Source organism: Miscanthus floridulus, chromosome 17, assembly GCF_019320115.1.
Source record: "Miscanthus floridulus cultivar M001 chromosome 17, ASM1932011v1, whole genome shotgun sequence".
Classification (NCBI taxonomy): domain Eukaryota; kingdom Viridiplantae; phylum Streptophyta; class Magnoliopsida; order Poales; family Poaceae; genus Miscanthus; species Miscanthus floridulus.
In genome coordinates this window covers 24,959,704-24,986,486 of record NC_089596.1, presented here as the reverse complement: position 1 = coordinate 24,986,486, position 26,783 = coordinate 24,959,704, and the positions used below count along the sequence as shown (strand labels likewise).

Below are 26,783 nucleotides of genomic sequence, written 5' to 3'. Positions count from 1 at the left end.
ACGGATCAAATCGGAGTTAAAACAGATATTTTATGGCTAAAACAAGATCAGTGACACTTCTATAAATAGCTTGAACTTGATTTTTAGACTTTAAATTAATAAAATCGGATTTTACACTGAGCCAGGGACGGCGGGTTCTATTACACAAAACTGCACAGGCTCTTTAGAAAGATTGACGGTCGAAGGGGTATCTTCTAATCTAGGCCGTTGATCTCAGATCAGGCGGTGCAGATCAAATGGGGGAACGGGGGTCGCCGGAACGGCGTTGTGCGCGGCGGTGCCATGGCTAGGGAGCTCGGATCCTCGCTGGAGTTCATAGGGACGGCCCTAGAGGCCACGGTTAGACTCGGGGATGGCATGGGAAGAAAGAGGGAAGCACGGCAAACTCACCACGACGCTTTTCGTGGTCGGAGACGGCACGAAGGCGACGTGTGGCTTGGCGGGGCGGACGACGAGCACAGCGGCTAGGGTTTCGAGCTCGGCGCGGCGACTCGGCGAGATAGGAGCTTGTTTCGAGGCTCGGGATAGGAAGGCACGGCTCGGTCAGCTGCTATTTATGGCCTGAGAGATTGCTTGGAAAGCACGGCAAATGAAGGAGGCGTGGTGAACACGGAGTCCATGGCGGCGGCGGTGGAGTCCCGAGCGGACAGGAGAAAGGAGATGGCTAGAGATGGGAGACGACCGACAAGAGGGTCCCACCGGTCAGCGAGTAGAATCGCGGGTCGGCTGTCAGTGGCACACGGTGGGAGAGAGCAAAGCGGCGCGGCGTGGGCTTAACTGGGCTGCTGCGCGTGCAGCTGGGCCGAGGAAAAGGGAAGCGAGCTGGGCTTCGGCGCTGGATCAGGACGCCTGCTGGAAAGGGGCCACGACGGTGAAGGGAGCAGGCCGTGAGAGGAGAAAAGCAGAGCCGGCCGCTGCTGGACCAGGCCTGAGCGGGAACAGGAAAAATTAGAGCAGGCCAGAAGGGGAAGGAGGGAGAGTGAGGTTTTCTTCTTTTTTATTCTTTTCTTTTCTTTTATTTCAAAATTATTTTCAAATCATTTCAAAAGCATTTGAAATTATTTTGAAATTTGGACAAAACCACTCATACAAAAAAACACAAATGCACCAGCATGTATGCACAACCATATTTCTAAACCTTAGGATGAAAAATATTATTTTTCCTATATTTCATGGCACAAAATGCAACTTCAAATCATTTTAAGCTATTTTTAAAAACATGCAATTTTTAGGGTATTACAATTCTACCCCTTAAAATGAATCTTGTCCTCGAGATTCATGGAGATGGTGGCAAAAGAGATGCAGACTCTCCTTCTTTAGATTCTTCTTTACCTTGCATACCTGGGGATCTTACTCCAAGTAACTTGCCCAACTGATTCCAAGATTCTCAGGAATCTCACCTCGGTTGACGTGGGTGAGGAGCTCCCTAATTCCGAGGAACCTGCAGCCTCTGACCCTAACCTTGTCAGCCTAAAACTGGGTTCTAAGGGGGTGTTTGGTTTCCTGGACTAAATTTTAGTCCATGTCACATCTGACGTTTGGATGCTATTTAGGAGAACTAAATATGAGTTAATTATAAAACTAATTACACAGATGGAGACTAATTTACGAGATGAATTTATTAAGCCTAATTAATCCGCCATTAGCACATATTTACTGTAGCACAACGTTGTCAAATCATGGACTAATTAGGCTTAAAAAATTCATCTCGCAAATTAGCCACAATCTGTGCAATTAGTTATTTTTTTTTTGTCTATATTTAATACTTCATGCATGTGTCCAAACATTCGATGGAACAGGGACTAAAATTTTCCTGTAGGAACCAAACACCCCCTAAGGAACCTGCTGACGCTGATCCTGCCCTTGCCAGCCTTGCCCTTGGTACTAAGGAATCTGCTGACGCGGGCCCTGACCTTGCCATCCCTGACGCTGCTGTTGTTGTTGGGGAAACCTCGCTTGATTCTGTTGAGGCCTCACCGGGCGGGCGGAGGAGGAGGAGGCGGCTCCTACCAGGCTACCACACCCAACGCCCACCTTCAGTCATGCTCTTCTGGATGACTCGCGCGTATGTTTCTTGCTCCTCCTTGTGCTCCAAATCTCTGTGAACTTACCTTCACCGGATCCTTGTCGATCCGATCAGATTGGCGCACCGGGTGGCAATCAGTGATGGTGAACCACTTCAACTCAACGAGATCCTTCCGAATCCAGAACAGCTGGGCGGAATTGGTGGTGTTGGCGGCGGTGTCTAGAACCCTAGGTCTGCCTGGTGGCGGCGGCGGCGGCGGCGGCGGCGGCGGTGAGTCGAGATGGCCCATAGCTGACCAAAAAACTCCACCACAACTTCGTCTTTGTGCAACCCTACACCTGGCGCGACCCTAGCCTTAGGGGGCGAGCCCTCCCTTCTTTCCCTGGCATGTGGGCGCGTCCGCCTCCCTCTCGGACTCATGGTCCCGCCTTCAGGATAGGGTCGAGCGGTCAGCCAGGGAGGGAACGGCCATGGCGGTGGGTCAGGCTCGCGGTTCTGTCGTGCTGTGGAAGACGACATCCTTTGAGTTGTCGCAGAGGTTCTAGTCTCGATCAGTCCGTGGCAGGCCATCTACCAACCTAACACGTTTGCAAGTTACAGAGGGTGCATGCGATGGATCGACGGTGCTGGGCTTATTGTGCCAATATCTTTAGTTGCTTCGGCCCATTGCAGTACCAACCCGTTCTAGCCACGATCGGACTAACTCTCTCTAACATGCCATTAAATATCTATCTTTGTATATATCTATCTATGTCTACATCTACTAATCATCATAAAAAGAGCAAAGTTTATTACGCGATGCCGAGCAACCCACGTGCCCGCCCTCGCGCCCGACGGAGAGGAAGAGAAAAGGTGCCCGTGCCCGCGCCGAAGAGGAAGGAGGAGGCTAGGGTTCCGACAAGGAGGTCGTCAGTGGCCTTAGAAGGAAGGTTTGGGGAGAGGCAGGCCGGCCAGGTGGTGGGAACGGTGGTCGGGCGGTTAGGGACCCTATAGCAGCGGTGGAGGTGACCGGGCCAGCTAGGGCGGGGTGAGGGCGTCGCGGCTAGAGCTCGCCGTGGCAGGAGGGGTAGGGAAAGATGGTGGGCGTGCTAGGGTTCGCCGGAGCTCCACGCCCGCATCAACCAAATCACTTGCTAAAACCAGTTAGGACTTAGGACACTTGTACTTAGTGGAAGGGATAGATGGAGGAACGAAAAAAAAACGTCTATCCGGTTCCCTTCTCCCCCACAACTTATCATTTCCCCTACTATGTCGGCCACCTCCTACACGCATTGGCGGTGCGCTGTGCACTCTGCCTGTTCAAGTGGCCGAGCACCACATCATGTGTCGTGCCGGGCCCCTCCTCCATGGGTCGGGACCGCATGCCGTGCCTTTCCTCATGGGTCGTGCCGGCCCTCTCCTCCACATGCCAGTGCTACGCTTTTGGTTTCGGACTGCATAATGCACATAGTGTTCTTTGTGTTGCCCGCTCAAATGACAGAAGCTGAATTAGTTTACACGAATGGTGTGCAAGGCGAAAACTTGTCTATAGCCGAGGTCAAAACTGTAGAAAAATATGTTAACAGAATGCCATGTAGAACTACGAGTTCACATCAGGTGGACATTGCTTTACCATAGGGTATCGCGACTCGGGCTTCCAGGGTATCACGACTCGAGCGCCGCCGCCATCGCCACCCGTCTCCACCACCGCTGGTCCCCCTCCCTCCTCCTCTGGTATATCGCCGGAGGCCGGAGGGAGTGGGGATCCATCGTTTTTAATAAGTTTCCTAGTAGATCGAGTCTTTAGGGTTAGGGTTTCTCCATGCCAAGTTTCTTAGTTTTGGGGATTTATTTCCTCCTCCTCTCCGGCGACGGCGAGAGCGTAGGGTGGAATCGTTTTCTCCAGTGGCGGCTCTGTTGAAGATGAGGGCGACAACTACGACGTCAGCATCCTCACTGGTTTGATGACATGGAGACTTTTATTTCCGGACGACAACATCAAGGCGGAGATGGTGTCGCCGCCATGGAATAATTTTCTTCGGTCTCTTCTCTGTTTTATTGTAGTTAGATCTAGCCACGATAAAGGACTAGGGAGAATAAGTTTCAGATCAGTCTTCCCATTCTTCGGTGACAGAAAGAAGAAGTAGGAAGACACCAGAAAGAAGAAGTTTCTCAACTCTGCCTATATGAATGTTGGCCGTCGTTCGTTGGGTATCTGTTCTCAGGCCTTTTGCCGAGTGTTTGGCTGTGTGGTCATTCATACTGCAAAGCGTCGTACAGATTTGGTTTTGAGATCTGGAGCTATTCAAAATGTGGGTATAATTTAGATGAAAATCAGTTTTTGGATATTTGTGTAATCCAGAGTGCTTGTAACGTATTGATGTACCCAACTATTATCTAATATAATTCTTCTTTCGTCGCAAAAAAAAAAAAGAATGCCATGTAGAACTACATCATTCTGATTGTCATCTCCTTTGTAATTAGGGAATGGATCCTATCTGTTCTCACCTTGATATAGTATGGTGGCAGCTTGTCTATAGCCGCATATATAATGTGGCGCAACGATTCTGCTATACTAAACTGCGGAGCAATTTTGTCTGGAGAAACTGTCAGTTTCCAGTTTCTACTCATGTAGTATTGTGGCACTATGTTGTGTTCCAATTTCAATAAGTCTTGTGATATCTGTTCACATTTGCATAACTCAGATTCAGTTATCTGATCAAGATTTTTTTATTTATTTAGGTTTCACTTACCTAGTGGAGTTTTATGACGGCAAGAGCAGCTGTAGAAAGCTTCTAGATGGGCATAATTGATATCGCTGATGCAGGGAGCAACAACCAGATACCATGGCTTGTGCAAGCTTTGTCACATGCCAACAAGGTCTTCTTCTTTTTACCATTTCTATGTTTTTTCCCCATTCTATATTTGGTTCGAGTTCAACAGAGTTATGAAAGTGTAAACAGATATATGCATACGTAAACCATGAAAAGCACAACGGTGATCAGTGCTGCTTCCCTGCTTTATTACACTTGTAGAGCTTGCATATCATTTTGACATGTTGCAGAACTGAAAAACATGGTTCATAGGATGCTACTCCGCAGTGCTGCACAATTTTTGCCCTTTCTTCTATTTTGCTTCATAGATTGATCTGCATTTGTGCCCTCATTTGATGCAAGGTCCTTCTAATGCCCTTTAGATCCCAACTGTCCCACCAAAATGTTGGTCCTGGGCAGCACGAACTGCACTCACACGCTCACACACGAGAGGAGACGGAGGTGGAAGATGAACAGTGGACGCGAGTTTTGCTGGCGACGAACGCCCCGGCCGCTGGACGGCCTGTATGTTGGCTTTATTAACTGGAAGATACACAACTCGACGTACCTGAACTAAACAGGATACACGGCTAAATAGCCTTGCCCACATGCACACGGGAGCCACTACTGCCCGGGTCTCATGCGTGCTCGCACGTTCCACAGCTTCCGAGCCACACACTCATATGCTGCACGTACGCCGCATGAAACGGTCCTCTGACCAAGCCACGCCTCCAAACGTGCCTGGCTAACATGCAGTGGCTAATACTACTCTACCGTATACTCAACACATGCAAGTCCTAGAGACTAGCTAACAATCTGTTGTGCAACACACGCACACTCTAACTTGCTAACTGGCCTAATCTACATGCAAATGACTCTTGAATCCTCCACGAGAACACATCTCGTTTTGGATGACACAGGCTACGTACATGACACACATATACATAGCCTATATGCAATAACTCAAATAACCAAGTCATGATTATTCCTAACATTGCCTCCCCTAATCTTGACTTGCGCACTCAACGCTTCATCACAGAAGGGTTGCTTCGTTATCGGCCTTCGCAAGGAGCGTCTCTTCCTGCTTCTTCTTTGGACATTCATGGGAGAAATGTCCTCGCTCGCCGCAGTTGTAGCACTTGCCTTTCTTGTTCTTTGACTTGCCCTCGCCGTACTCAGAGTAGGTGTTGTTGCTCCCGTCATCATCGTTGTCGCCGCCGCGGCCACCACCACGGCCGTTCTGCGCATTGCCCGCACGTGCGCGGTCCTTGTTGCGTCGCTGACGACGACGTGCCTCCCACTGCTCCTCCATGAGAAGCAGCTGCCCGGTGCGCTCGCCTCCAAGCTCGACCCCGCCGCAACGCTCCTCCGCCACGCGCAACCTGCCGACGAGTTCCTCCAGCGACATCTTCTTGAAGTCGGCGAACATCTCGATGGAGCATGCAATTTGGTTGAACCTCGATGGCACAACCCGCAGCATCTTCTTGACGACGCGCTCGTCCTCCATGTCCTCCCCCAACTCGCGCAGCTCCACGGCGATGGAGCCGATCCTCACGGCGAAGTCGTCGATCGCCTCGCCGTCCTTGAACGCCGCGTTCTCGAACTACTTGAGGAGGTGCTGCGCCTTGGCTTCCTGCACACGCGTGTCTCCCACGCGCAGCGACTTGATCGCCTCCCAAGCCTCCTTGACCGTCTTCTTCGCGACGAGCCCAGACTTCATCTCCGGTGGCACACTGCGTAGAATGACAGCCAATGCCCGTCGATCCTTGCCGCGCTCAGCGCTGCCGCCCTCCACGGCATCCCAAAGCTCCATGCCCTCCAGGTTGCACTGCACTTCAAGTGCCCACTCGCGGTAGTTCGTCTTCGTCAACTTCGGGATCTCGACGCCACCAAAATCGCGCTCCACCACGACCGTACGCGGCGAGCTGGTGCCTTCCTTCACATCACCACTGGCCATCGTCGTTGCCGTCGGACCTCTGTGTGGGATCACGCGCTTCTTCTTCGGCGGCTCTCGTGGTGGACTGAAGGAACCACCGTAGTACATACACCGGCTCCGATACCAATTGTTGGCCCTGGGCAGCACGAACTGCACTCACACGCTCACACACGAGAGGAGACGGAGGTGGAAGATGAACAGTGGACGCGAGTTTTGCTGGCGACGAACGCCCCGGCCGCCGGACAGCCTATATGTTGGCTTTATTAACTGGAAGATACACAACTCGACGCACCTGAACTAAACAGGATACACGGCTAAATAGCCTTGCCCACATGCACACGGGAGCCACTACTGCCCGGGTCTCATGCGTGCTCGCACGTTCCACAGCTTCCGAGCCACACACTCATATGCTGCACGTACGCCGCATGAAATGGTCCTCTGACCAAGCCACGCCTCCAAACGTGCCTGGCTAACATGCAGTGGCTAATACTACTCTACCGTATACTCAACACATGCAAGTCCTAGAGACTAGCTAACAATCTGTTGTGCAACACACGCACACTCTAACTTGCTAGCTAGCCTAATCTACGTGCAAATGACTCTTGAATCCTCCACGAGAACACATCTCGTTTTGGATGACACAGACTACGTACATGACACATATGTACATGGCCTATATGCAATAACTCAAATAACCAAGTCATGATTATTCCTAACACAAAATATTGTATTTTTGTTGATTTGCCTTTTATATGTGCTCTCCATACTGTTCTTCACCACTTGTGGCGCTTACAGAGATGCAACTTAATCTGAAACCCAACCCAAACTGAGCTGCTTCTTTCTTCCACTAGAACTGATCTGCATGTGAGGTAACAAGTAGATTAGTCTACACCACTTGGCAAAGCAAAATACAATTTATCTTTATTTCAAACTTGCCTTTATGTATTGCACACTACACCCAAGTGTGAGCTTCATGTGTTTTGCTCTGCCAAGTCACAAGTTATGTTTAGCTATGGAAAAATAAGCTGATTCAGTTAGTTCGTTGTTCATTTTGTCTGAGAAATACTGGATAATGCCATGGGACAAGTAGGCTCTAAGTCTTTTAGTACTCAGTTTATAGCATCTCAGTGCTAAATAACCAGCCACCTAACCAAATAGAACTAGCTATACACATCATGCTGAACAGAAATTAGCTTACTACCATGTAGTGCATTTGCAGTCACGAAGCCTTTCCATTCAGGCTCTGAAAACTGTTGTCACCTGGTAACATTTTTTAGTTGGTTATACATACTTTGACATGCATCTCAAATAATTTTTCCCTTGCACAGAGAGAGCAAAAATGCTTAACCACCTTTTGTCTCCACCTGTTGTGCCTTTTGTGTATGATCCTCTTATAGTAGCTGAGCCATAGCTTCTATAGTAGTCATGCTCTTCTCTTTTGTTTTCAATGTTAGGATTCATGGACAGTTTTATATCTTAGATGTCTGCACACTGGTCTTCAAACAATGATGCATGTTTCATTTCTTGGTTCCTTGTGTGATTATCTTATCAGTTCTGAAAATGCAGTTTATGTAGCAAAATTAGCCATAGAGGTCGAGTGGTAGCCTTTTATCATTCGTAATTAAAAATTACAAAATGCCGTAAAGGATATGCCTCTGTTTAGGAGAAAATGTTAGGTAACTATTGCTGTCAAAAGTTGAAGTCACTTTAAACGATTGTACTTCTTACTACATAAGCGAGGTTGTTAGTGGGTCTATGATTTTTACCTATCTGTCCTACTTGTTAACATGCATTTTTTTTTTTTTGGCTTACCTGCTTTATTAGGTCAGTACTCATTTGTGAAGAACACTACAGGAAAGGATTGGTTGTCTTTGGCTGAAATTTGTTCCGAGACTGATGATCTTGATCATATATCTCAGAAAGTGTGCTACGGGAGCCTTCTTGCAGACAAAAGTTCGGGGCCTGATACAGTATCAGCTAGGAAGTCTATAATGTGTGTGGAAACTAGCAGAGTATCTCACATAAAAAATCACAAGGGAAGAACACACAAAAAAGATATATGCAGCATGTTGCAGGAAATTTCTTCTGCACCTCACCTCATATTATAGAGTAATCCCATGGATGATAACAGCAACAGGAGGTTACTTGGTGAAGATCTTCCAGTGGAGGGTTCAGGAAATCAGATAGGTGGCACTGCGACTTATGAGTGAAAGCAGTGAGCTGGCTGCAAGAAAACAAGGGGCTCATCTGGCTGATATAAAACTGGAGCCTGCATTAGAAGGTCATGAGATGTCCCTTCTGAATCTCCTCAAGCAAATTCTACTCATGCTGAAGGCTCAGTACCATCTTTAGGAGTAAAAGATAGTTTTGTTGTTATAAGTTTTCCTACTAAACAATCAAGGCAAGGCGCCCTTTATAAGTTTTCCTAAAATAATCAAGGCAAGGGCGCCTAATGTTCTAGTCTAATTGAATTTGAAAAGAAAAAAAAACTCGCCACGGTCCATGGACACCGTCAAAATACGCATATTTTTGTTGGTCCCCATATATACAGAGAGAGACATTAAGGGCCTGTTTGGTTGGAGACCTGGGTTACTTGCCTGGTAAAAAGTGTTGCTTGAGAGTTGCCTGGAATTTTAATTAAATTTGCCTCGCGAGGCAAGTAGAGAGATGATCTGTTTGGTTGGATACTTGTGCCTGAGAAGTTTAATAAGGAGAGAGAATATGTTTTCTTATGTATACAACTAATATTTTTGAACCTGTATGTATACAACTAATATTGTTAGAATAATGTACACCATAATAATATACTAGAATATAAATCAATGATTTTTGTGTATAAATAATATGCATAAAAATGTAATTATTTTTAATATTTTATTTACTAACAATTCGTGCAGATAATTATGGAACAAATAGAAATTAAACATAGCAAAGGCACCGTGATAAGCGATGTTGAGTAACAGAAGACATGAAAAAGAACAAAACGTAAATGGCATCATTTCACCGAGAAGGTAAAGAGAAAAAAAGACAAGAAAAAGAAAGAAAGATGGAAGTTACCAAGGCGCAGCGGCGGATTCTGGAAAAATATTTAGGGGTCTAAACAACACACACCTCCGACTGTTGTTTGATCTTAAGTCTCAGCCCCACCTACACTATAGAACTTTGCTTAAAAATTCATGGGGGCTCTATGGGAGTTTCACTGCACCTTCAAATTGGAGCACAGCTACGGTGGACACGTTAGTAAAAAAAATCACCGTTCCATCTCAACGCCTCCCGTTTACTCCACCCTATCCTTCCTCTAGAGTCTTCCCCGTCTTCTCTCAAACCCAAATCATTGAAGAAGAAGAAAAACAAGAGCATTTTACATGTATGCCATTAAAAAAGTTTGTAATTACACATAGACTATTAAAAAAGTTGACCACACATAGATGCCACCGTTCTAAACTTCTTTGCTCTCCAAGTCATTCCGTCCGCTTTTCTATTTAACGGTGTCAAACAGACAGGTGAAATGATCATTTTACCCTACGGTGGGGTCCGTTTGTCAGCCACCCAAACTTTCTCTTTCTCTCTCTTTCTCTTGCGCCTCCGTTCCGCGCTCCCCGTGCTCCTGCTCGTCGTCGCGGCGCTGGCGGCGCGGGCGAATGCGTCTCCTCCCCCGGCCGGCCGCCCGTTCGCTCTCCCCCGCATGAATCTCCAGGTGATGGTGGCGTGCCGCGATCTCTAACCGCGGCGGCGGAGACGACGACGAGCAGCGCGCGATCGGGGACGACGATGGCCGAAGCCTGCGGGGGAGCATGCGCGCGACGGCCGGCGCCACGAGCACCAGCACCAGAAGCAGCGACACAGCCACCGGCGTCCGCGTTCACGTCCACATCCACGAGGCGGGGGCTGGGGTCGGCGTCGCCGTCCCCGCCCGCGGTGGCTGTGGCGGCGATGGATTAGGAGCGTCGGCTGCGTCGGTCCCCACCCGTGGAAGCGCGGCGGGAGCGGGAGCGGCGGCGGGCGCGGGAGCAGCCGCGCTGCGGGGAGGCGGCGGGCAGGATGGCGGCCGAGTGCGCCGTGGTGTGCTGCTGCTTCCCCTTCGCGGTGGTGGAGCTCGTCGTGCTTGTGGTCGTGGCCGTGCCCGCCGCGCGCTCCACGCTCGGGCGAGGTGCAGGTGCACCTCCCACGCCGCCGCGGCCAAGAAGAAGGAGATGGCGGGGATGGACAAGGTGAGCAAAGGGGAGCTGCGGCGGCGGCGAAAGCCAGGAGGCGGTGCGCGTGGAGCTGCTGCAGTCGGTCCTCGCCGTGGATCTGAGGCAGCGTGCGTGGAGGTGACGCGAGGAGGTGAGCTCCGGCCGCCGCAGGCGCGGGGGAGCTCCGCCCCGGCCGCCGTGGGCTCGCGCGGGCGAGCTCAGCCCCGAGCGACCGCCGCGGGCGCGGGCGAGCCACGCCCCGGCCGCACGCATGAGAAGAGAGATTGAGTTTGAGAGAGAGAGGATAGGGATGAGAGGGGTATTATGGACGTTTTGATTGACCTGGCCCACTTGTCAGGACTCCCAAACGGTGAAAAACGAATGGAATGCGGACGGAATGACTTGGAAAGCAAAGAAGTTTAGAACGGTGGCATCTGTGTACGATCAACTTTTTTAATGACCTATGTGTAATTATGAACTTTTTTTAATGGCACACGTGTAAGAGCCTAAAAAGCAATCCACCGCTCCCTCAACTCCCGCCGGCCCTCCCCGTGCCGCCCTTGCCCGCGCCGCCGTCTCCCTCTCTCCCCATGCGGCGGTGCACCGGGTGGGCCCCTGCACTCGCCGCTCTCTGACGCGGTGGCGCACTGGTGTGTCCAGATCCCGGCCATGGCCGGAGCCAGGGCGTCGACGGCTATCCCCTCCCACGCGCCTCCCTCCCTCCCTCCCTCCCTATCCTCTACCGATGTGGCGGCGCAAACAGCCGGTGGTGGCCGCGGTCGCGAGCAGAGGGCTGTTATCCCCTCCGCTCCCCCGCGCGCTGCTCACAGCGTCCAATCTCCCTCTCCCCCTCTCCCGATGTGGCTCAGTGCGGATGGGTCCTGACCATGGCGTTGCCGGCGCCGGGCAGAAGCATGGCCTGGAAGCCGCTCGTCCTCATCCCCCCCCCCCTCCCACTGTGGCTGCGCATGGTGGCTGCACCCGGTGCGGGTGGGCCTCAACAGTGCCGCGTTTGGTACAGACTAGTCTCAGGTGCTCCCGTTTCATCTTATTTTGTGATTTTGCTTTTGTCTCTCTGAATTCTCCCTACGTTGATTATGAATCGTGTTCTATTGTTTGGCCTATAATGCCTACAACTCCAATATTTGCCTTCTCTGTCTTCATCTCTGGGAGGACGGCACCAATTGCCAGTTGCCACCTCACTATCACTGCTATAAAGGTTACGTAATCTCTCTCAGCTTAGCTTCATATGAGTGCCTGGGCATTTTGAATGTTGGTCGATTTGCATCAGAGGCCACAGCAGATAGTGTACTTCTCATCACTACTGCTTGCCATCTTACCTGACCACATTTCCTAAGGTTCCGTTCGGCTTACCCCATATCCGGCTTGTTCGGCTTCTTTTTTCAGCCGAAACCGTATTTTTCTCTCACAATATTTCAGTCAGAACAGTGTTTTCAGCCAATTTCAGTCAAGATTCAGCAAGCCATGATGAGCAAAAGAGTAGGCAAAGTACTTAGTCTTCAATCTTTGATTATAGTTCTAATGTTTCCCAATATGCATATGAACATAACCTTTGTAGTGAAAGAAAATAGGTGGAAATAAAAAAGGAATGGGAGAGGGGGTGGAGTAATCAGTATTTTAGTGCTCTAAGTATTTATATTTATTTTAGTCATACATACAACCTAAAAGTTGTCCTGCCAAACTGACATATTGCCCAATACGGAAATGCCATTTATTAATGGTTATTTCTCAAAACAAATTATTCAGAGTATATTTATTAAGGGTTATTTCTATGGGAGTTGTATTAGGTTTTGGGATTGCATTACCTTTTGTGTGGCTAATAGATTAGGAACCAACAAAATACAGTGCTCCCTAACTTATAAGAATGTATTCATGCTATGCTGATTAACACATGACCTCCTTCAGTCTATTATTATTCCTAGCAGGTTGATATGATGATGATGTCAGGTCCTAATCCACGTGCCCTATGAAGACAACGGTGTCGTCTACTGTCAGATTGGTAATCTCCTACCTATGTACACATTTTAAGTTGGTTTGTTTCTAAATACTGATACGTCTTGTCGACTGCAACGAGGTACTATTTTGAAAAATCTGAAGGTTAAATAATCATATATGGTTATATGTCGATGTACTGTCCTCCTATGCCTTATACTATACTGAAGGATTAGATCAAAGGAATGAATATAGTTACTATGATTTGGTCCAAGGTACATGATAACAGCGTATGATTACCTATCTACTTATTACAGTTATTGACTTGCCAAAAATGACTGACAGACTGATCCACCCCCTCTCCCATTCCCTTTTCATTCCCACCTATTTTTATTTCTTTTCCTGTTTTCCTTCATGGCTGTTCTTTTTTTAATTTTCCAACAACCAAGTTCTTTGTTAAACTTATGGCTTAATCTACTAGTACACACCTTTGCCTCTATTGTGATTGATTTACCATCACACTTGCTTGTTTTCTCATTCTTGCTTTCTTACAATTTAATGCGCTACTTTTTGGTTTCCGATATCATCATCCTCGGTCGAACCTCCTACAATAAATTGCTGCAACCTGTTGTGAGCCAATGTGGCCTGCCATATGCTTAATTGATTTGCTGCTGTCCTTTATGGCTTACACACCTACATGCCTTCATATTTTCCCAAATGTGCTTCCTTCATTGTTCCTATTGAATTAAGCCAAATGCAGGAAGCTGTCGTGTTTATATTTCTTCACCTCTGTCAGCTTCTTTCTTATTCGGTACAATAAGACCTGCTATTTTGCTTCAAACAGTTTGGTTTTCGCTTTTTTAGTTTCCTTCTTCAGTCAGCACTGCTTTTCCATGTCTCCCTTGTATCATTCAGTTAGTTAGTACCTTATGGGGAAGTTCATCTGTTCTTTTCTTTGGCAGCTATTTTCGACTCAGATTTCTGAATTGTTGTTATGTGTAGTGGACTGCTGATCCTTTCTCTTACATCCCTATATTTGGTTTCACTTCTCCACGTAGCTACACAATCTATTTGATAGCCCGTAGAAAACTGAGTGAGGAATAAGAATCACAAGGTCGTTGATTTACAGGTCTGTAGCTTGCTTCGTGCGCCATTTGTGATAGAGATTCTTCCAGTATAATTTAGTCCCATATGATACTTAAATTTAGTCACTCTACTGTTCAATGATATGCTATGCCCGATGAAATTATTCTTTTTTGCAATATAGTGACCATTTGCTACCTTGGACAGAAAGGTCAATGCAAAATCTAATCGACAGTTCCTGACCTTCATTTTTCACCTTCTAATTGATGGTTCAATGCTTCATCGCATTAGTGCTTCCATGGAGATATTTTCCTATTTTTCCATATGGATCAGTTTTTCCCAGTTCCCTTGTAGTTAATTTACCTTGTAATCATGCCTGCTCTCCATTTACTGATAGGTTGTTAGTTGTCAAGTTTTTTTTGCCATCTACAATTTAATGTAGTTGGGACAAGGCCAAGGTTTAATGTAATGCAATGTAGTACTTTAATGTCCAGTGCATGTTGGTAGGATTAAGAACCAATTATGCTATGCTTCATTGATTCCTGACTTCCTGTGATTCTGACTTCTGAGTTGTTTGGGAGACTGGTCCATCGTTTTTCATGCTCCAGTCATATACTGTCTTCTAGTAGTTGATTGATTGCTGGCATAGTGAAACTGCAGCCTCATAATCTTGGTCATCTGCAAGGGTCGACAGGCGACGACGCTCCTTGTGACGTGGGTGGGTGGCGGCAGTGGCACTCCTTGGCAGGTGGCGTCGTGTGAGAACGGAGCCGCGAAGGATAGCGACAAAAGGCATTCGTCTGATCATTTGCAGACCAGCCAAACAACAAGCAAGTGAGGCAACATGATCCACCCATTAGCGCTGCAAACCGATTACGGGCTGAAAAAGCCAAACCAAACACGTTCTGTTGTATCAACCGATAGCGGAGAATGAAGGCCATCCTACTAGCCTCGCTCCATGGCGCACTGCCACCTGGCCACCAGGGCAGAAAGAGGTTTGACGACTACCTGAGCTCAGTCTCAACGTGGTGCTACCCTGGGATGTGGAACAAAGGGGGAACTTTCTAGGAGTAAAATGAACATAAATTTTTCATGGATTCTTCTCTCCAACTAATGAAGCAAAAATTTAGGTTCTCAAACTAATGCCGTGTCCGAGTACACCCCTCCAAAGTTCCAGTTCATCTGAGAAGATTTCTTTTCCCAAACCATTCCACATTATCCACCGCTGGCATTCACCACCACATTTGCCACCGGCATGGGACTTCCGCCACCACACCAGAAAACATGGCGCCATCTGGCCTCTCTGACATCTTCAATACAACAGAATACATACATCTCATCAAACAACACCCCACCTTTCAACAGTACTAGAAGATTCATCACATCCACTACTGAGCAGCTGATCGCCACTCAAGTTCAGTTGTGTCAGGTAAACACATGTTCAGAAGAGCTGGAAAGAAATTGGGGGGGGGGGGGGGGGGGGGGGGGGGGGGGGCAAGCAGGCTACAACACATATGAACACCTACATTACAAAATTTATAGACGAGCAAAACAAAAGACTAGGCCCGCATTACGCAATCAGCACAGGGAAGACGCATTTTCAGCACATACATTTACGCTGGCCTAGAGATGGAGAGGCCAGGGGACGAGCAGGAATAGTTTAGCATGGCTTACATATATACAGTGGTCCTAAACTACTAAGGCTTGGGAAACAGGAGCACAATTTTGTTGAAAGATTATGCACCACCCCTGTTCCCCTAGGTACGGGGACGCTTGGGTACATGGACAAACCGGTCTTGCACGGTGTCCTTCAACCACCGTGATGAGCGGGTCTGTTTGACTTGGTCCATGAAAAGGCGGTGCCTGCACAAATATCAACAGAGAAGAATGTTGATCTATGGAGGAAAAACTAATGCAAAGAATGCTTGATTAGAACAACAACATAGCCTTTCAGTCCCAAGTAACTTAGGGTAGGCTAGAGTTGAAACCCACCAAGAGCCCCAAGTCACGGTTCAGGCACTTCAATAGCTACAAGTACTCCTATTCAAACCTTTCAAATCTCTTTTTATTGTCTCCCCCATGTCAATTTTAGTCTTCCTCTACCTCTCCTCGTATTATTAGCTTGACTTAGGACTTCACAATGCACTGGTGCCTCTGGAGGTCTCCTTTGGACATGACCAAACCACCTCAACCGATGTTGAACAAGCTTTTCTTCAATTTGTGCTACCTCTAGGCGATCACGTATATCATCGTTCCAAACTCGGTCCATTTTTGTGTGACCGCAAATCCATCGCAACATACACATTTCTGCAACACTCAGTTGTTAAACATGTCGAATCTTTATAGGCCAACATTCTGCTCCATACAACATAGCCGGTCTAATCGTCGTTCTATAGAACTTGCCTTTTAACTTTTGTGGTACCCTCTTGTCACAGAGAATGCCAGAAGCTTGTCGCCATTTGATACACCCTGCTTTGATTCTATGGCTAACGTCCGCATCAATATCTCCATCCCTCTATAGCATCGATCCCTGATACCGAAAGGTATCCTTCTTATGCACTACTTGACCTTCTAAACTCACATCTCTCTCCTCCTGTACAACTTTCCGTCAAAGTCACATCTCATGTATTCGGTTTTAGTTCTGCTCAATATAAAACATTTAGACTCAAGGGTCTGCCGCCATAACTCTAGTTTCCTATTTACTCCCGCCTGGCTTTCGTCCACTAACACATCATCAGCGAACAACATACACCAAGGGATATCCCCTTGTATGTTCCTGGTAACCTCATCCATTACCAAGGCAAAGAGATATAGACTTAAGGCTGACCCTTGATGAAGTCCAATTTTAATCGAGAAGTAATCTGTGTTACCATCGTTTGTTTCAACACTAGTCACAACATTGTTGTACATGTCCTTGATGAGGGTCACGTATTTTGATGGGACTTTATATTTGTCCAAAGGCCACCACATAACATTTCTTGGTATCTTGTCATAAGCCTTCTCTAAGTCAATGAAAACCAAGTGGAGGTCATTCTTCTGCTCTCTAAACCGCTCCATAACATGCCTTATTAAGAAGATTGCTTCTGTGGTTGACCTTCCGGGCATGAAACCAAATTGCTTTGTTGATATCTGCGTCGTTCCTCGCAAGCGTTGCTCGATGACTCTCTCCCATAACTTCATAGTGTGACCCATCAACTTAATTCTCCGATAATTAATACAACTTTGGATATCTCCCTTGTTCTTGTAGATTGGTACCAATATGCTTCTTCTCAACTCCTCAGGCATCTTGTTCGATCGAAAGACATTGTTGAACATCTTGGTTAGCCATACTATAGCTATATCCCGAGACATCTCCACACCTTAATTGGGATACCATCAGGGCCCATAGCTTTACCCACTTTCATCATTTTCAAGGCTTCTCTGACCTCCGATTCTTGAATCCTCCGCACAAAACGCCTGTTAGTGTCATCAAACGGGTCGTCCAGCTGAACAGTGGTGTTCTCGTTCTCACCATTGAACAATTTATCAAAATACTCTTGCCATCTATGTCTGATCTCCTCCTTCACCAAGAGTTGCTCCCTCTTATCCTTTATGCACTTGACTTGGTTGAAGTCCCTTGTCTTCCTATCGCGAGCCCTAGCCATCCTATAAATGTCCTTCTCTCCTTCCTTCGTACTCAAACGTCGGTAAAGGTCCTCATAGGCCCGCCCCTTTGCCTCACTCACCGCTCGTTTTGCAGTCTTCTTTGCCACCTTGTACTTCTCTATGTTGTTTGCACACCTGTCATGATACAAGCGCTTATAGCACTTCTTTTCCTTAATAGCCTTTTGCACATCTTCATTCCACCACCAAGTGTCTTTCGAGTCGCATCTGCTCCCTTTGGTCACTCCAAGCACCTCTGAAGCAACCTTCCGAACGCATGTTACCATCTTCTCCCACATGCTGTTTGCATCGCCTTCATCATTCCAAGGGCCCTCTTCAATGACCTTTTCCTTAAAGACCTTTGATGCCTCCCCTTCTAATTTCCACCACTTCGTTCTAGCAACCCTAGCTTGTTTGTTCCCACGAGCTTGCACTAGAAAGCGGAAGTCAGCCACCACCAGCTTGTGTTGAGCGACCACACATTCTCTAAGTATCAACTTACAGTCCACACATGTTCGTTTATCCCTCCTTGTAAGGACAAAGTCGATTTGACTATAGTACTAGCCGCTACTAAAGGTCACTAAATGGGACTGTCTCTTACAGAAGAAAGTGTTAGCTATCATCAGATCAAAAGCTATGGCGAAGTCTAAGACTTCCTCTCCCTCCTGGTTCCTACTACCATATCTGAAACCCCCATGAACCGCCTCGAAACCTGCACTTGATGTACCTACATGGTCATTAAGATCACATCCTACAAAGAGCTTCAAGCTACTAGGGACAGCTCTAACCAAGCGATCTAAGTCTTCCCAGAAAAGCCGCTTAGCACTCTCATCATGGCCTACTTGGCATACGCACTAATTACGTTTAAGACCATATCACTAATGACAAGTTTAACTAAGATGGTCCTATCCACTGGCCTTCTCACCTCCACCACACCATTCTTGAGGCTCTTATCAATCAAAACTCCTACTCCATTTTTATTTGAAGTTGTCCCTGTGTACCAGAGCTTGAAGCCGGTATTGTCCACCTCATTCGTCTTCTGTCCCTTCCATTTAGTCTCTTGGACGCATAAGATATTTACACGCCTCCTAACCGCTGTGTCCACTAACTCTCTTAACTTACTTGTAAGGGACCCTACATTCTAGCTACCTAAACGGATCCTAGTTGGCTCGACTAACTTCCTTACCCTTCGCACCCACCAAGGTAGGCGTGAAGACCCTTGCTCATTTTGCACCACACCCGAGCGCCGATGTGGCGCGCCACTAAGAATGCGACGACCCGATCCTTGCTCACTTGACACCGTGTCCAGATCGCGACACGGCGTGTCACGGGGGTGACGACCCGGCCCTTGCTCATTTAACACCATACCCGGGTTCCAACATGACGCGTCGCTAAGAGGGTTACGCCCCAACAGGATTCTTTTGGGTTTCATCTCCATTAAAGTGGCTAAGTTTTTACATTGGCTCGCCGCGCCTAACACAACCCTCCTCCTTTACCAGGGCTTAGGACCTACTATGCTGGGACACCAAAGACACCCCACCATAGGCGGAGTTCAAAGAATGCATGATTCAATGGATGAAATTAGGTTAGGTTCACTCACCTCTCATACTCCAGTTTCTGAATGACTATTCCGTTTAGTAGAAACTCCACGCTGAAAACACTAGCGCCTATTGGGTACTCATATACATTAGCTGACTGCCCAGATCCTGAGAAGAAAATAGTATGCAAAGTATGGTGTAGTATGTCTGACCTTTCTCGAGTAGTGGTGCACAAGTTCCGTAGTCTTCTTCACATGAGATAACCAGTAGGTCAGGAGGTACTTCCTTTTCCTTCATTATGGATCGTCCTAACCTCTCTAGTGGCTGCAAAACCAAAAACAAAGGTTAGGTATGTTGTGCCAAACAGTGACCATTGAGACAAAATCCCATTTAATTTGCCGCTTCAAAAACAGTGTACAGGTCTCCCAAGGGCATAATACAATCTTGAATTCACATCCTAACTTGGTTCAAACTTCACACGCATGGACAGAAGATTGCATAAATTTGACCCTTTACAGAGTACTTAACATGGATGTAATTATTTTTGCGTCTCTTTGGCGAAGGCATTAGTCAACATTTGAACCAAATCAAGTACCCTGATGGCCTGATAGATAACCTTTTTCCATATTGTCCACTTAATGTATCACAAAGGAAGACAGTTAAACAGTACAACATTGAAAAACATAAGAGAAGGGGGAAAAAAATCAAAAAAAAAATCAGTGCTGCATATTTGTATACAAAAAACATAAGCTGTAATTTTTTTTAAAGAAAGATGTATTTAGAGATTCCACATATATTCAGTGAAAGCAAAACTTTAGAGCCATTATTTGGCTGATGTGTTACACAAAACCCAAAGTTCAGTTTCATTATTCAAGTATTCGGCAACACATCACCGATTGCATCAGAATGCCTACTAATACAGCGAGGGATATGACTTCCATATTTTGATTAAAGAAAAATGGTTTTTCAAAGTACCGAGGGAAACTGCAAGCAATATACAAATGACAAGTGTAACAGCAATTGCCTGCTTGATACTAATATATATTGGAAAGTTTCCTACTTTATTGGTTTATTCACATCTTTTGCAAGGGTTAACGAATATGGGGTACCAAAATTGTATTTTAAGCAGCAGGCTGGGCATTCATAAGGAACTTACTTTTCTAGTTGTATAGCTTTTACTATTCATCTAGACATAATGTATATCTAGGTGCATAGCAAAAGCTATGTACCTAGAAAAAATAAAAACGCTTACAATTTGGAGCGGAGGGAGTAGTTGCTAATATAAACAATGAAGCATGTTGAAAATGCTAAAGAACTTCATGAGACCAGTATGCCTACCTAGAAGATTTTCAACTCTAGAGAAGTAAGAACAAACATACAAATGCTATCATGACATACAAGAAAAAAAAACTAATGTTTGCCTGTACAAAATGATTCATCAACCGTTTAACTTGATAACCAGTTTACTCGACTTTTGGTGTACCAGGTTCTCCTAGTTTATTTGTTTCAAAACAGTCTTGTTGATACAAATTGCAACGACGGCGATAGAAAAAGGTTCCACAGCAAGTCTTGTTTTCCTAATAAGAGTATTTATATTTTTGTGAATAACCTATATCATTTTGTCATATTAACCAGTAGGGACCCCCTTACTGTTTCCTACAAAACATTTTTTTTTTTTGAGGAATTACAAAACAATTGTTATATAACTAATCCAGTCATTGTTAACATGTAATTCAAATTTCAAATACAAACAAAAGCTTAAAGTATGTTGGAAAATAAAATAAGGCTGACCTGCCCCGATGATGCTTTAACCAAGCTAGTCACCACTACTTGACTTGGTTTCACATTTGATGTTACAAAGACTCTTTTTCCCTGTAAATGATTTTTCAGTAAAAAAAATGAATCGAGGACAGGCGTAGATGAAATAGGATTACAAACTTCACAGTACCAGCAGAAGAGGATGTTTGCAAGCTGAGGCCAGCGATATAGGCATGTTGAAACCTATCTCCTTTTCCTTTTTTTCATCCCTCAGAATATACTTCCTCTCATCAATAAAACAGCCTGCTTGTCCACAATTTTCAAGCCACATTGATGTAACTACTGGCTTGCCAAGAGTTATTGCTTCTAGCATATTCTTTGTGCGGCAAAATCTATCTGCAACAAAGTGTGTTGCATCGGCCATGGAAAATGCTTCACAAACTCCTATGCGCGCCAAGATCTACAACATAGGTCATCATGAACATACCTCATTCAAAGTGATGATTACTAACAAGAATATATATAGAAATATAGTTTACCTTCTTTTGACGCTTGATAACATCATCATCCAAATGATGGCTGAATAAAATACTGACATCGGCCATATCCTTCCTTCTTCTGGAATCTTTTCTCTGCTGATTTGATAGCACATTTTCAGGATCTAGCTTCAGTAATTCTCTCGCAATAGAAGCTTTTGACAAGCTTCTACTTGAGCCTTTTGATGGATTCACAGGACTAAAAGTGGGTGACAATTCATTAACCACTTTTGATGGTGTTTTCATGGCACTATTCGGAACTTGAGGATTATTTTTTGGTGATTTGCTTGTATCCTCAACATGGGAGGATTCCTTCAGTCTCTGTGCAGAGCTAATGACATCAGAAGAAGTTTTCCTGTCATCTCTTACAGAAGAATTAAGTACAGGAGAAGCAGCTAATGATTTTTCTATAATGTTGGACATCATAGAAGCTGATCTTCCATGGGAAGGTTCCCTCTTTGCATACTTTAGCAGGTCAGAAACACTTCTTATGAAAATCCACCTTTTCTTGCATGGTCTTGCCACTTCTGACGGTACTTCATGATTTGCAGCAGCTGCAGCGGTTGACTGTATCATTTTTGTAGGTGTTCTTCGCCGTTTGGGATGCGATGGGGAATCTCTGCATGTAACATCAGTTGTTGGTTCAACTCTGTGTGCTTCAAGGTTTTGAACATTATTTACACTGGTCCGATGTGCACTTCCATCCCTAGATTGCTGAAGATCTTGATCATTATTTGTACAAGTCTGCTCTGTGCTTTCTTTTTCAAAACAACTCAAACCAGATTTGGTTGCAATGTGGTTATTTTGCACTTGCCCAATAGTGGAGCTGTCACCTGTCAATTTCTTGACTCTCCTCAAGTGTTTATTAGATAACTCGATAAAGGCAGAAGGGTCATTCCTACCACAATGCCTAGTTCGGTGAGCAACAGGTGTCCCATGGTTCTTATTTTCATCGATAAATTTCTTTGAAACTTTGCTCTTCTCTGGTACAGACTTTGTTTGCTTATGTTTCACTTTTACTATAGGCTCAGAACTTTCTTGCATCTTCGATCCTCTTAGTCTTTCTTTCTGAGGCTTGGTACTGAAGTCAATTACTTTTCTTCTTTTAGAACGTGTCGTGACACCTTCCTGGATGTTGCTAGTTCTCTGAGGAGAATCATTCTTCGAATGACTTTTAGTTATTCTAAACTTCTCAGCTCTCTTATCTCTATTGAACAGAGGTTGACCTTCAGCAGAAAAACTTTTAGCAGGTGAACATTGTACCAGGGCCTCCATAGCTTCAACAGCCATCTGAGTATCTGGACCAACATCATTCAAAGCTACATCAGCCCTTTCCTGTTCTTCCAATGATTTGGCATTTGATAGATCATCTAAGTCCTTCAAAAGGTTTTTCTTAGTCCTGTTTCCAGAAGCCCGCTTACTCTTTACATCACTTTTGAATAGTCTTGAATCTGATAAAGGAATAGTTTCAAACCTCCCAGGTAGTTTCATGGCTTCCCCTATTTTATTTTCTCCCCGTGATTTTTTTGTGGAAGATTTCTTTGCTCTGGGAGAATGACTCTTTGGTTTTCCTCTACCAATTGGTTTCGGCAAAAAGATGTCTTTGTTTTTACTGAAAAAGTCACCTCCTCCATCATCTTCACGGCTATCCACAAATTCAAATATTTCTGCCTTCGTATTGGAACCTCTACCAAGGTCAACCTTCTCAGCCAACATTAAAGTCCCCCTCTTACTTGAAACATGTGGCTTTTCTTTTTCCAATTTATTTGGGGTGTTTTCTTGAGATGATAATCCACCGTTGATTGAAATCAACCTGTCCACAACATCAAAAGCATTTGCTTGTGACAGATCACCAGGCTCCTGTGATCCAACATAGCTTAATCCAGCAAGACATCTGCTGTTGTTTTCACCATCCTCAGCTGCTGTGTCAGCAAAAAGCTTTTTCGCTGTTGAGCACTTATCTCTGCTTTTACCTCCACCTTTATCATGGTTCTGTACATTACCATGGGAGTCGTTATCAACCCCACCAAAGGAGGTGCTACACGAAGTAGATTCATCTACAATTTTCGGCAGGGGATGTATTGCATTGGATGAGGCCTTTTGTTTCCCTTGCTTCATACAGTTCACAGACATAGTGTCCCGAGGTTCAGAAATTCCACATGTCCGTACTGATGCAACACGAACAGAAGGTAATTTCAACTGAAGATGACCTAGATGTTGCACATATGTTGGCATTAGAAAAACAAAATTTAAGTTGCACTAAAAAGCCAGATTAAATTAAATCTAATAAACTAAGCATTTTTAGAAATAAGGGTAGTATATATAAAAGAAAATTCAAGTACAATTCTTCATTATGTTCAAACCAGAGATACAGAACACTTTTGCTATTTGACAATGTCATTCCCCTTAATAAGAATCAAAGCATTGATAACTAAAATTTCCCCCAAGATGAATATGTAAAGCTAAATCACCTCTTTACCAGGGAAAACAAAAATGAAATAAAATCTCAACCAAAACACCAGTACCTTCAAAAAAAAGAGACTACACATTGTGATTGTCTGAGAAAAAAATATATTTCTGTTATCGGACAAAACTCTAAAAGACTAAGTTCTGATTTTAAAATAAGAAACAGGACAAGAGGTCTCTGGACTACTTTGATACCTTTAGGCCTCTCAACTTAAAACTGATAAAACTACAGGGACTTCTGTAAGCATTTTATATTGTAAATTTCATAGAATGATCCTAATGAATTTCTATGAAACAAAGATAGCAATAATAGCAGATTCAGTGCTGGTAACTAACCTGAATCTGTGTCACCCTCCTCATCTGTCGATGCATCAGAATCCACCAAATTATTGTTATCATCATGCTTCTTAATCCCTCCATTTAACCCCTCGATACTTCCTTTCATTCCCAACTTCGCATCCCTTTTGTCCATTCCTGACTCCATGCCCCTCTCATCTTCTGACAAGCTCTCATTGTCACTTAGGACAACAGTGCCATCGCTCAACTCATCGTCACCTATGTCTTCATCAGAGTTTTCGACCAACTGGGTCTTCCCCAACTCACCAGGGTCATGTTCGTCATCATCGTTCAATCCATCCTTGTCATCATCATCCTCCTCAGATTCCTCAACCAACTGGGTCTCAACCATGTCTCCTACAACGGTGTTCACTCCATCCACCTCACATTCTTCATCCAACTGAGTCTGAGTACAATTACAGGCATTATCCTCAGCGCCACCACCAACATCGCCCCCTTCCCCATCTTCCATCTCCTGCTGCGTCTTCACTTGGTCACCGTCATCGCCACCCTCCACCAGCTGTGTCTCCGTCCAATCGCCAGCTACACCCTCCTCCTCCTCCACCTCGTCTACTAACTGGGTCTCGGCATCATCCAGAGGCTGTGTTTCGTCGTACAGCGCCCGATCATCCGCCTCGCGCTGTGTTCCATCGCCATCACTCGATGGAGAACCTGATGACCGCAATGTACATTACACCAATCGCCCACAGAACCACGGCCAATAAAAATGCGCACTCACCTAACGGAGGTGTCCCGCCGTCCAGGACTTGGGTATCCCCGCCACAGCCGTCATTGCCGGCCTCGCCGCGCATCGCAAGTTCGCAACACGGGTAGGACCGGGCTTACTGTGGCGGATGGGAATTCGACCGAAAAGGGTGGGTGGGTGTATGTGTGTGGGGTGTGTGTGTGTGTGGGGGGGGGGGGGGGGGGGGGGGGGGGGGGGGGGGGGGGGGGGGGGGGGCGCGTCGCGGGGAAGGGGAGGGGGAGGGCGACGCCTCTCGCCGAGAGGGGGGTACGGCCGGGGAAAACTGTGATCTGTTGTGCGCGAGTTCGCCGGCGGCGATGCGGCGCGAGCGAGCGAGTCGTGGCGGCGGGAAAAGAGGGAGCGGGGAGCGCGCGGGCGCAGAAACGGGCAGGGAAAAGCCAAAACCCTACCCTTTGGATTCCAGATTTTGCCACTTTCTGTGGAACGGCTCGATTCTACTATAGGTTAAAAAAAACGGTTGGTTGGGTGGTTTCTCTAGACTGTTCCTACTTCCTCGACAGTTGAGAGAAGAATGCAAATGTTTTATTTGGATTTTACTTAAAATCCATTTTAAGTGATGCCAGATGCCACTCACAAGTCACATGGAAAATGAAGATACAATAATCTCACGTGTATAAACTTACTACTCCTAAAAGATCATTTTAAGCACTTTTATGAATTTTCTCTATTTTAAATTCCTAGAATTACATTAGTTTGCTAGAATTTCGCATTACTAGTGGGCAGTGGCTAGAGTTAGGCATCGCTAACTAGCTTTCACTCCTATACAAGTAAAGAGGGTGGTATTGTCTAGACTACTTGTCTTTTTAAAATTCAATGTACCAATATTTGACTAACAACTATGTATAACATATATAACAACGACGTGAGTAGGATAACATCCTATTGAGAGTTATTCACTTCTACGATGCTTAGAGGCGACCATCATACATCAGCTAGTTACAATCCATCAAAGACATGTGCAAAGAAACATTCAAGGTGTGGATGGTGATGGTGGGCCCCATGCTACATGCAAGGCCTGCTGCTAACATGTCCTGTCAATCACTCATTGGCTGGTTAGCTGCATTTTGTGGAAAGAATTGGAGGGAGAGAGATGTAGCCACACTTGTTAAATTTTTGAACTAGTTTGTATATTGTGAATTTTTTTAAATTTTAATACTTTTTGGAAACTAATTTTAAATCTAACACGGTCGGGTTTTTTTAAAACTAACACTTTTGGCCGCGCCTATTGCCCTGGCGCGGCCAAATGCCTGTGCCACGCCATGCATGGTGGCGCGACAGAGGGCTGACGTGGCGCGCGACCGGAATCGCTGACCGCTGATGGGGCAGGGCCTGCCGCACCATCGATCTTGGCGCGGCATTGCCACGCCCTGATCCGTGGGGCGGCAGAGGCGAATAAAACCCCCGCCGCCAGTCCCGCTGCCCGAGCAGCAAGGCCGCCTGGCCGCCGCGCCCGCATTCGCCCACTCCAGCCCGCCGCCGAGCACACCGGCCGCCACGCCACGAACGCCGGCAGCCCGGCCCCCGCCGGCTCTCCATTGCCGCCTCCCTCCCTTCCCTTCCATTCCCCGGCCGCCTCCCTCCCTCCTCGTCCTCGTGCAAGGTAATGACGCATATTTTATTTTTGTTTGAATGGTGGATAGTATATTATGAATGGGAGCTAAGTTTAGGAGGAAAATTATGTTTAGGAACTATGGTCTACGGTTTGAAGGAAGATATTAGTTTGATTTTGCAAATGTTAAGGTTAATTATTTAATTAGAAGTATGTTTACCATGTAT

General features: G+C 46.0%; 1 protein-coding gene and 1 long non-coding RNA gene across 5 annotated transcripts; one reads left to right on the top strand and one right to left on the bottom strand.

The window, feature by feature from the left end:
• Positions 1-1,819: 1,819 nt before the first annotated feature.
• Positions 1,820-9,142, top strand: LOC136517566 (uncharacterized). The gene is made up of 3 exons (XR_010774305.1): positions 1,820-2,065; positions 4,748-4,885; positions 8,579-9,142. It is a non-coding gene; the product is annotated as an uncharacterized lncRNA (long non-coding RNA).
• Positions 8,202-25,108, bottom strand: LOC136517564 (uncharacterized). 4 transcript variants are annotated; one of them, XM_066511165.1, is made up of 8 exons: positions 24,981-25,108; positions 24,242-24,913; positions 21,443-23,649; positions 21,094-21,363; positions 20,937-21,017; positions 19,358-19,469; positions 19,208-19,274; positions 8,202-8,308 (listed from the first exon to the last, which is right to left on the bottom strand). In XM_066511165.1, exons 1-8 carry the CDS (start codon positions 25,051-25,053, stop codon positions 8,272-8,274), a joined length of 3,519 nt encoding a protein of 1,172 aa, XP_066367262.1. In that variant the 5' UTR covers positions 25,054-25,108; the 3' UTR covers positions 8,202-8,271. The 4 variants fall into 4 exon arrangements, with proteins under 4 accessions (XP_066367262.1, XP_066367261.1, XP_066367263.1 ...); XM_066511164.1 differs by lacking the exon at positions 8,202-8,308 and adding an exon at positions 15,463-15,828; XM_066511166.1 differs by lacking the exons at positions 8,202-8,308; positions 19,208-19,274 and adding an exon at positions 15,463-15,828.
• Between the last annotated feature and the right edge of the window lie 1,675 nt (positions 25,109-26,783).

Excerpts from the sequence above, each read along its gene's own strand:
- LOC136517564 (XM_066511164.1), bottom strand. The coding sequence starts at position 25,053 with ATGCGCGGCGAGGCCGGCAATGACGGCTGTGGCGGGGATACCCAAGTC. Across the intron at positions 24,914-24,980 it reads CGGCGGGACACCTCCGTTAG|GTTCTCCATCGAGTGATGGC; the intron begins GTGAGTGCGCAT and ends TGCGGTCATCAG. Across the intron at positions 21,364-21,442 it reads TTATCAAGCGTCAAAAGAAG|ATCTTGGCGCGCATAGGAGT; the intron begins GTAAACTATATT and ends CCTATGTTGTAG.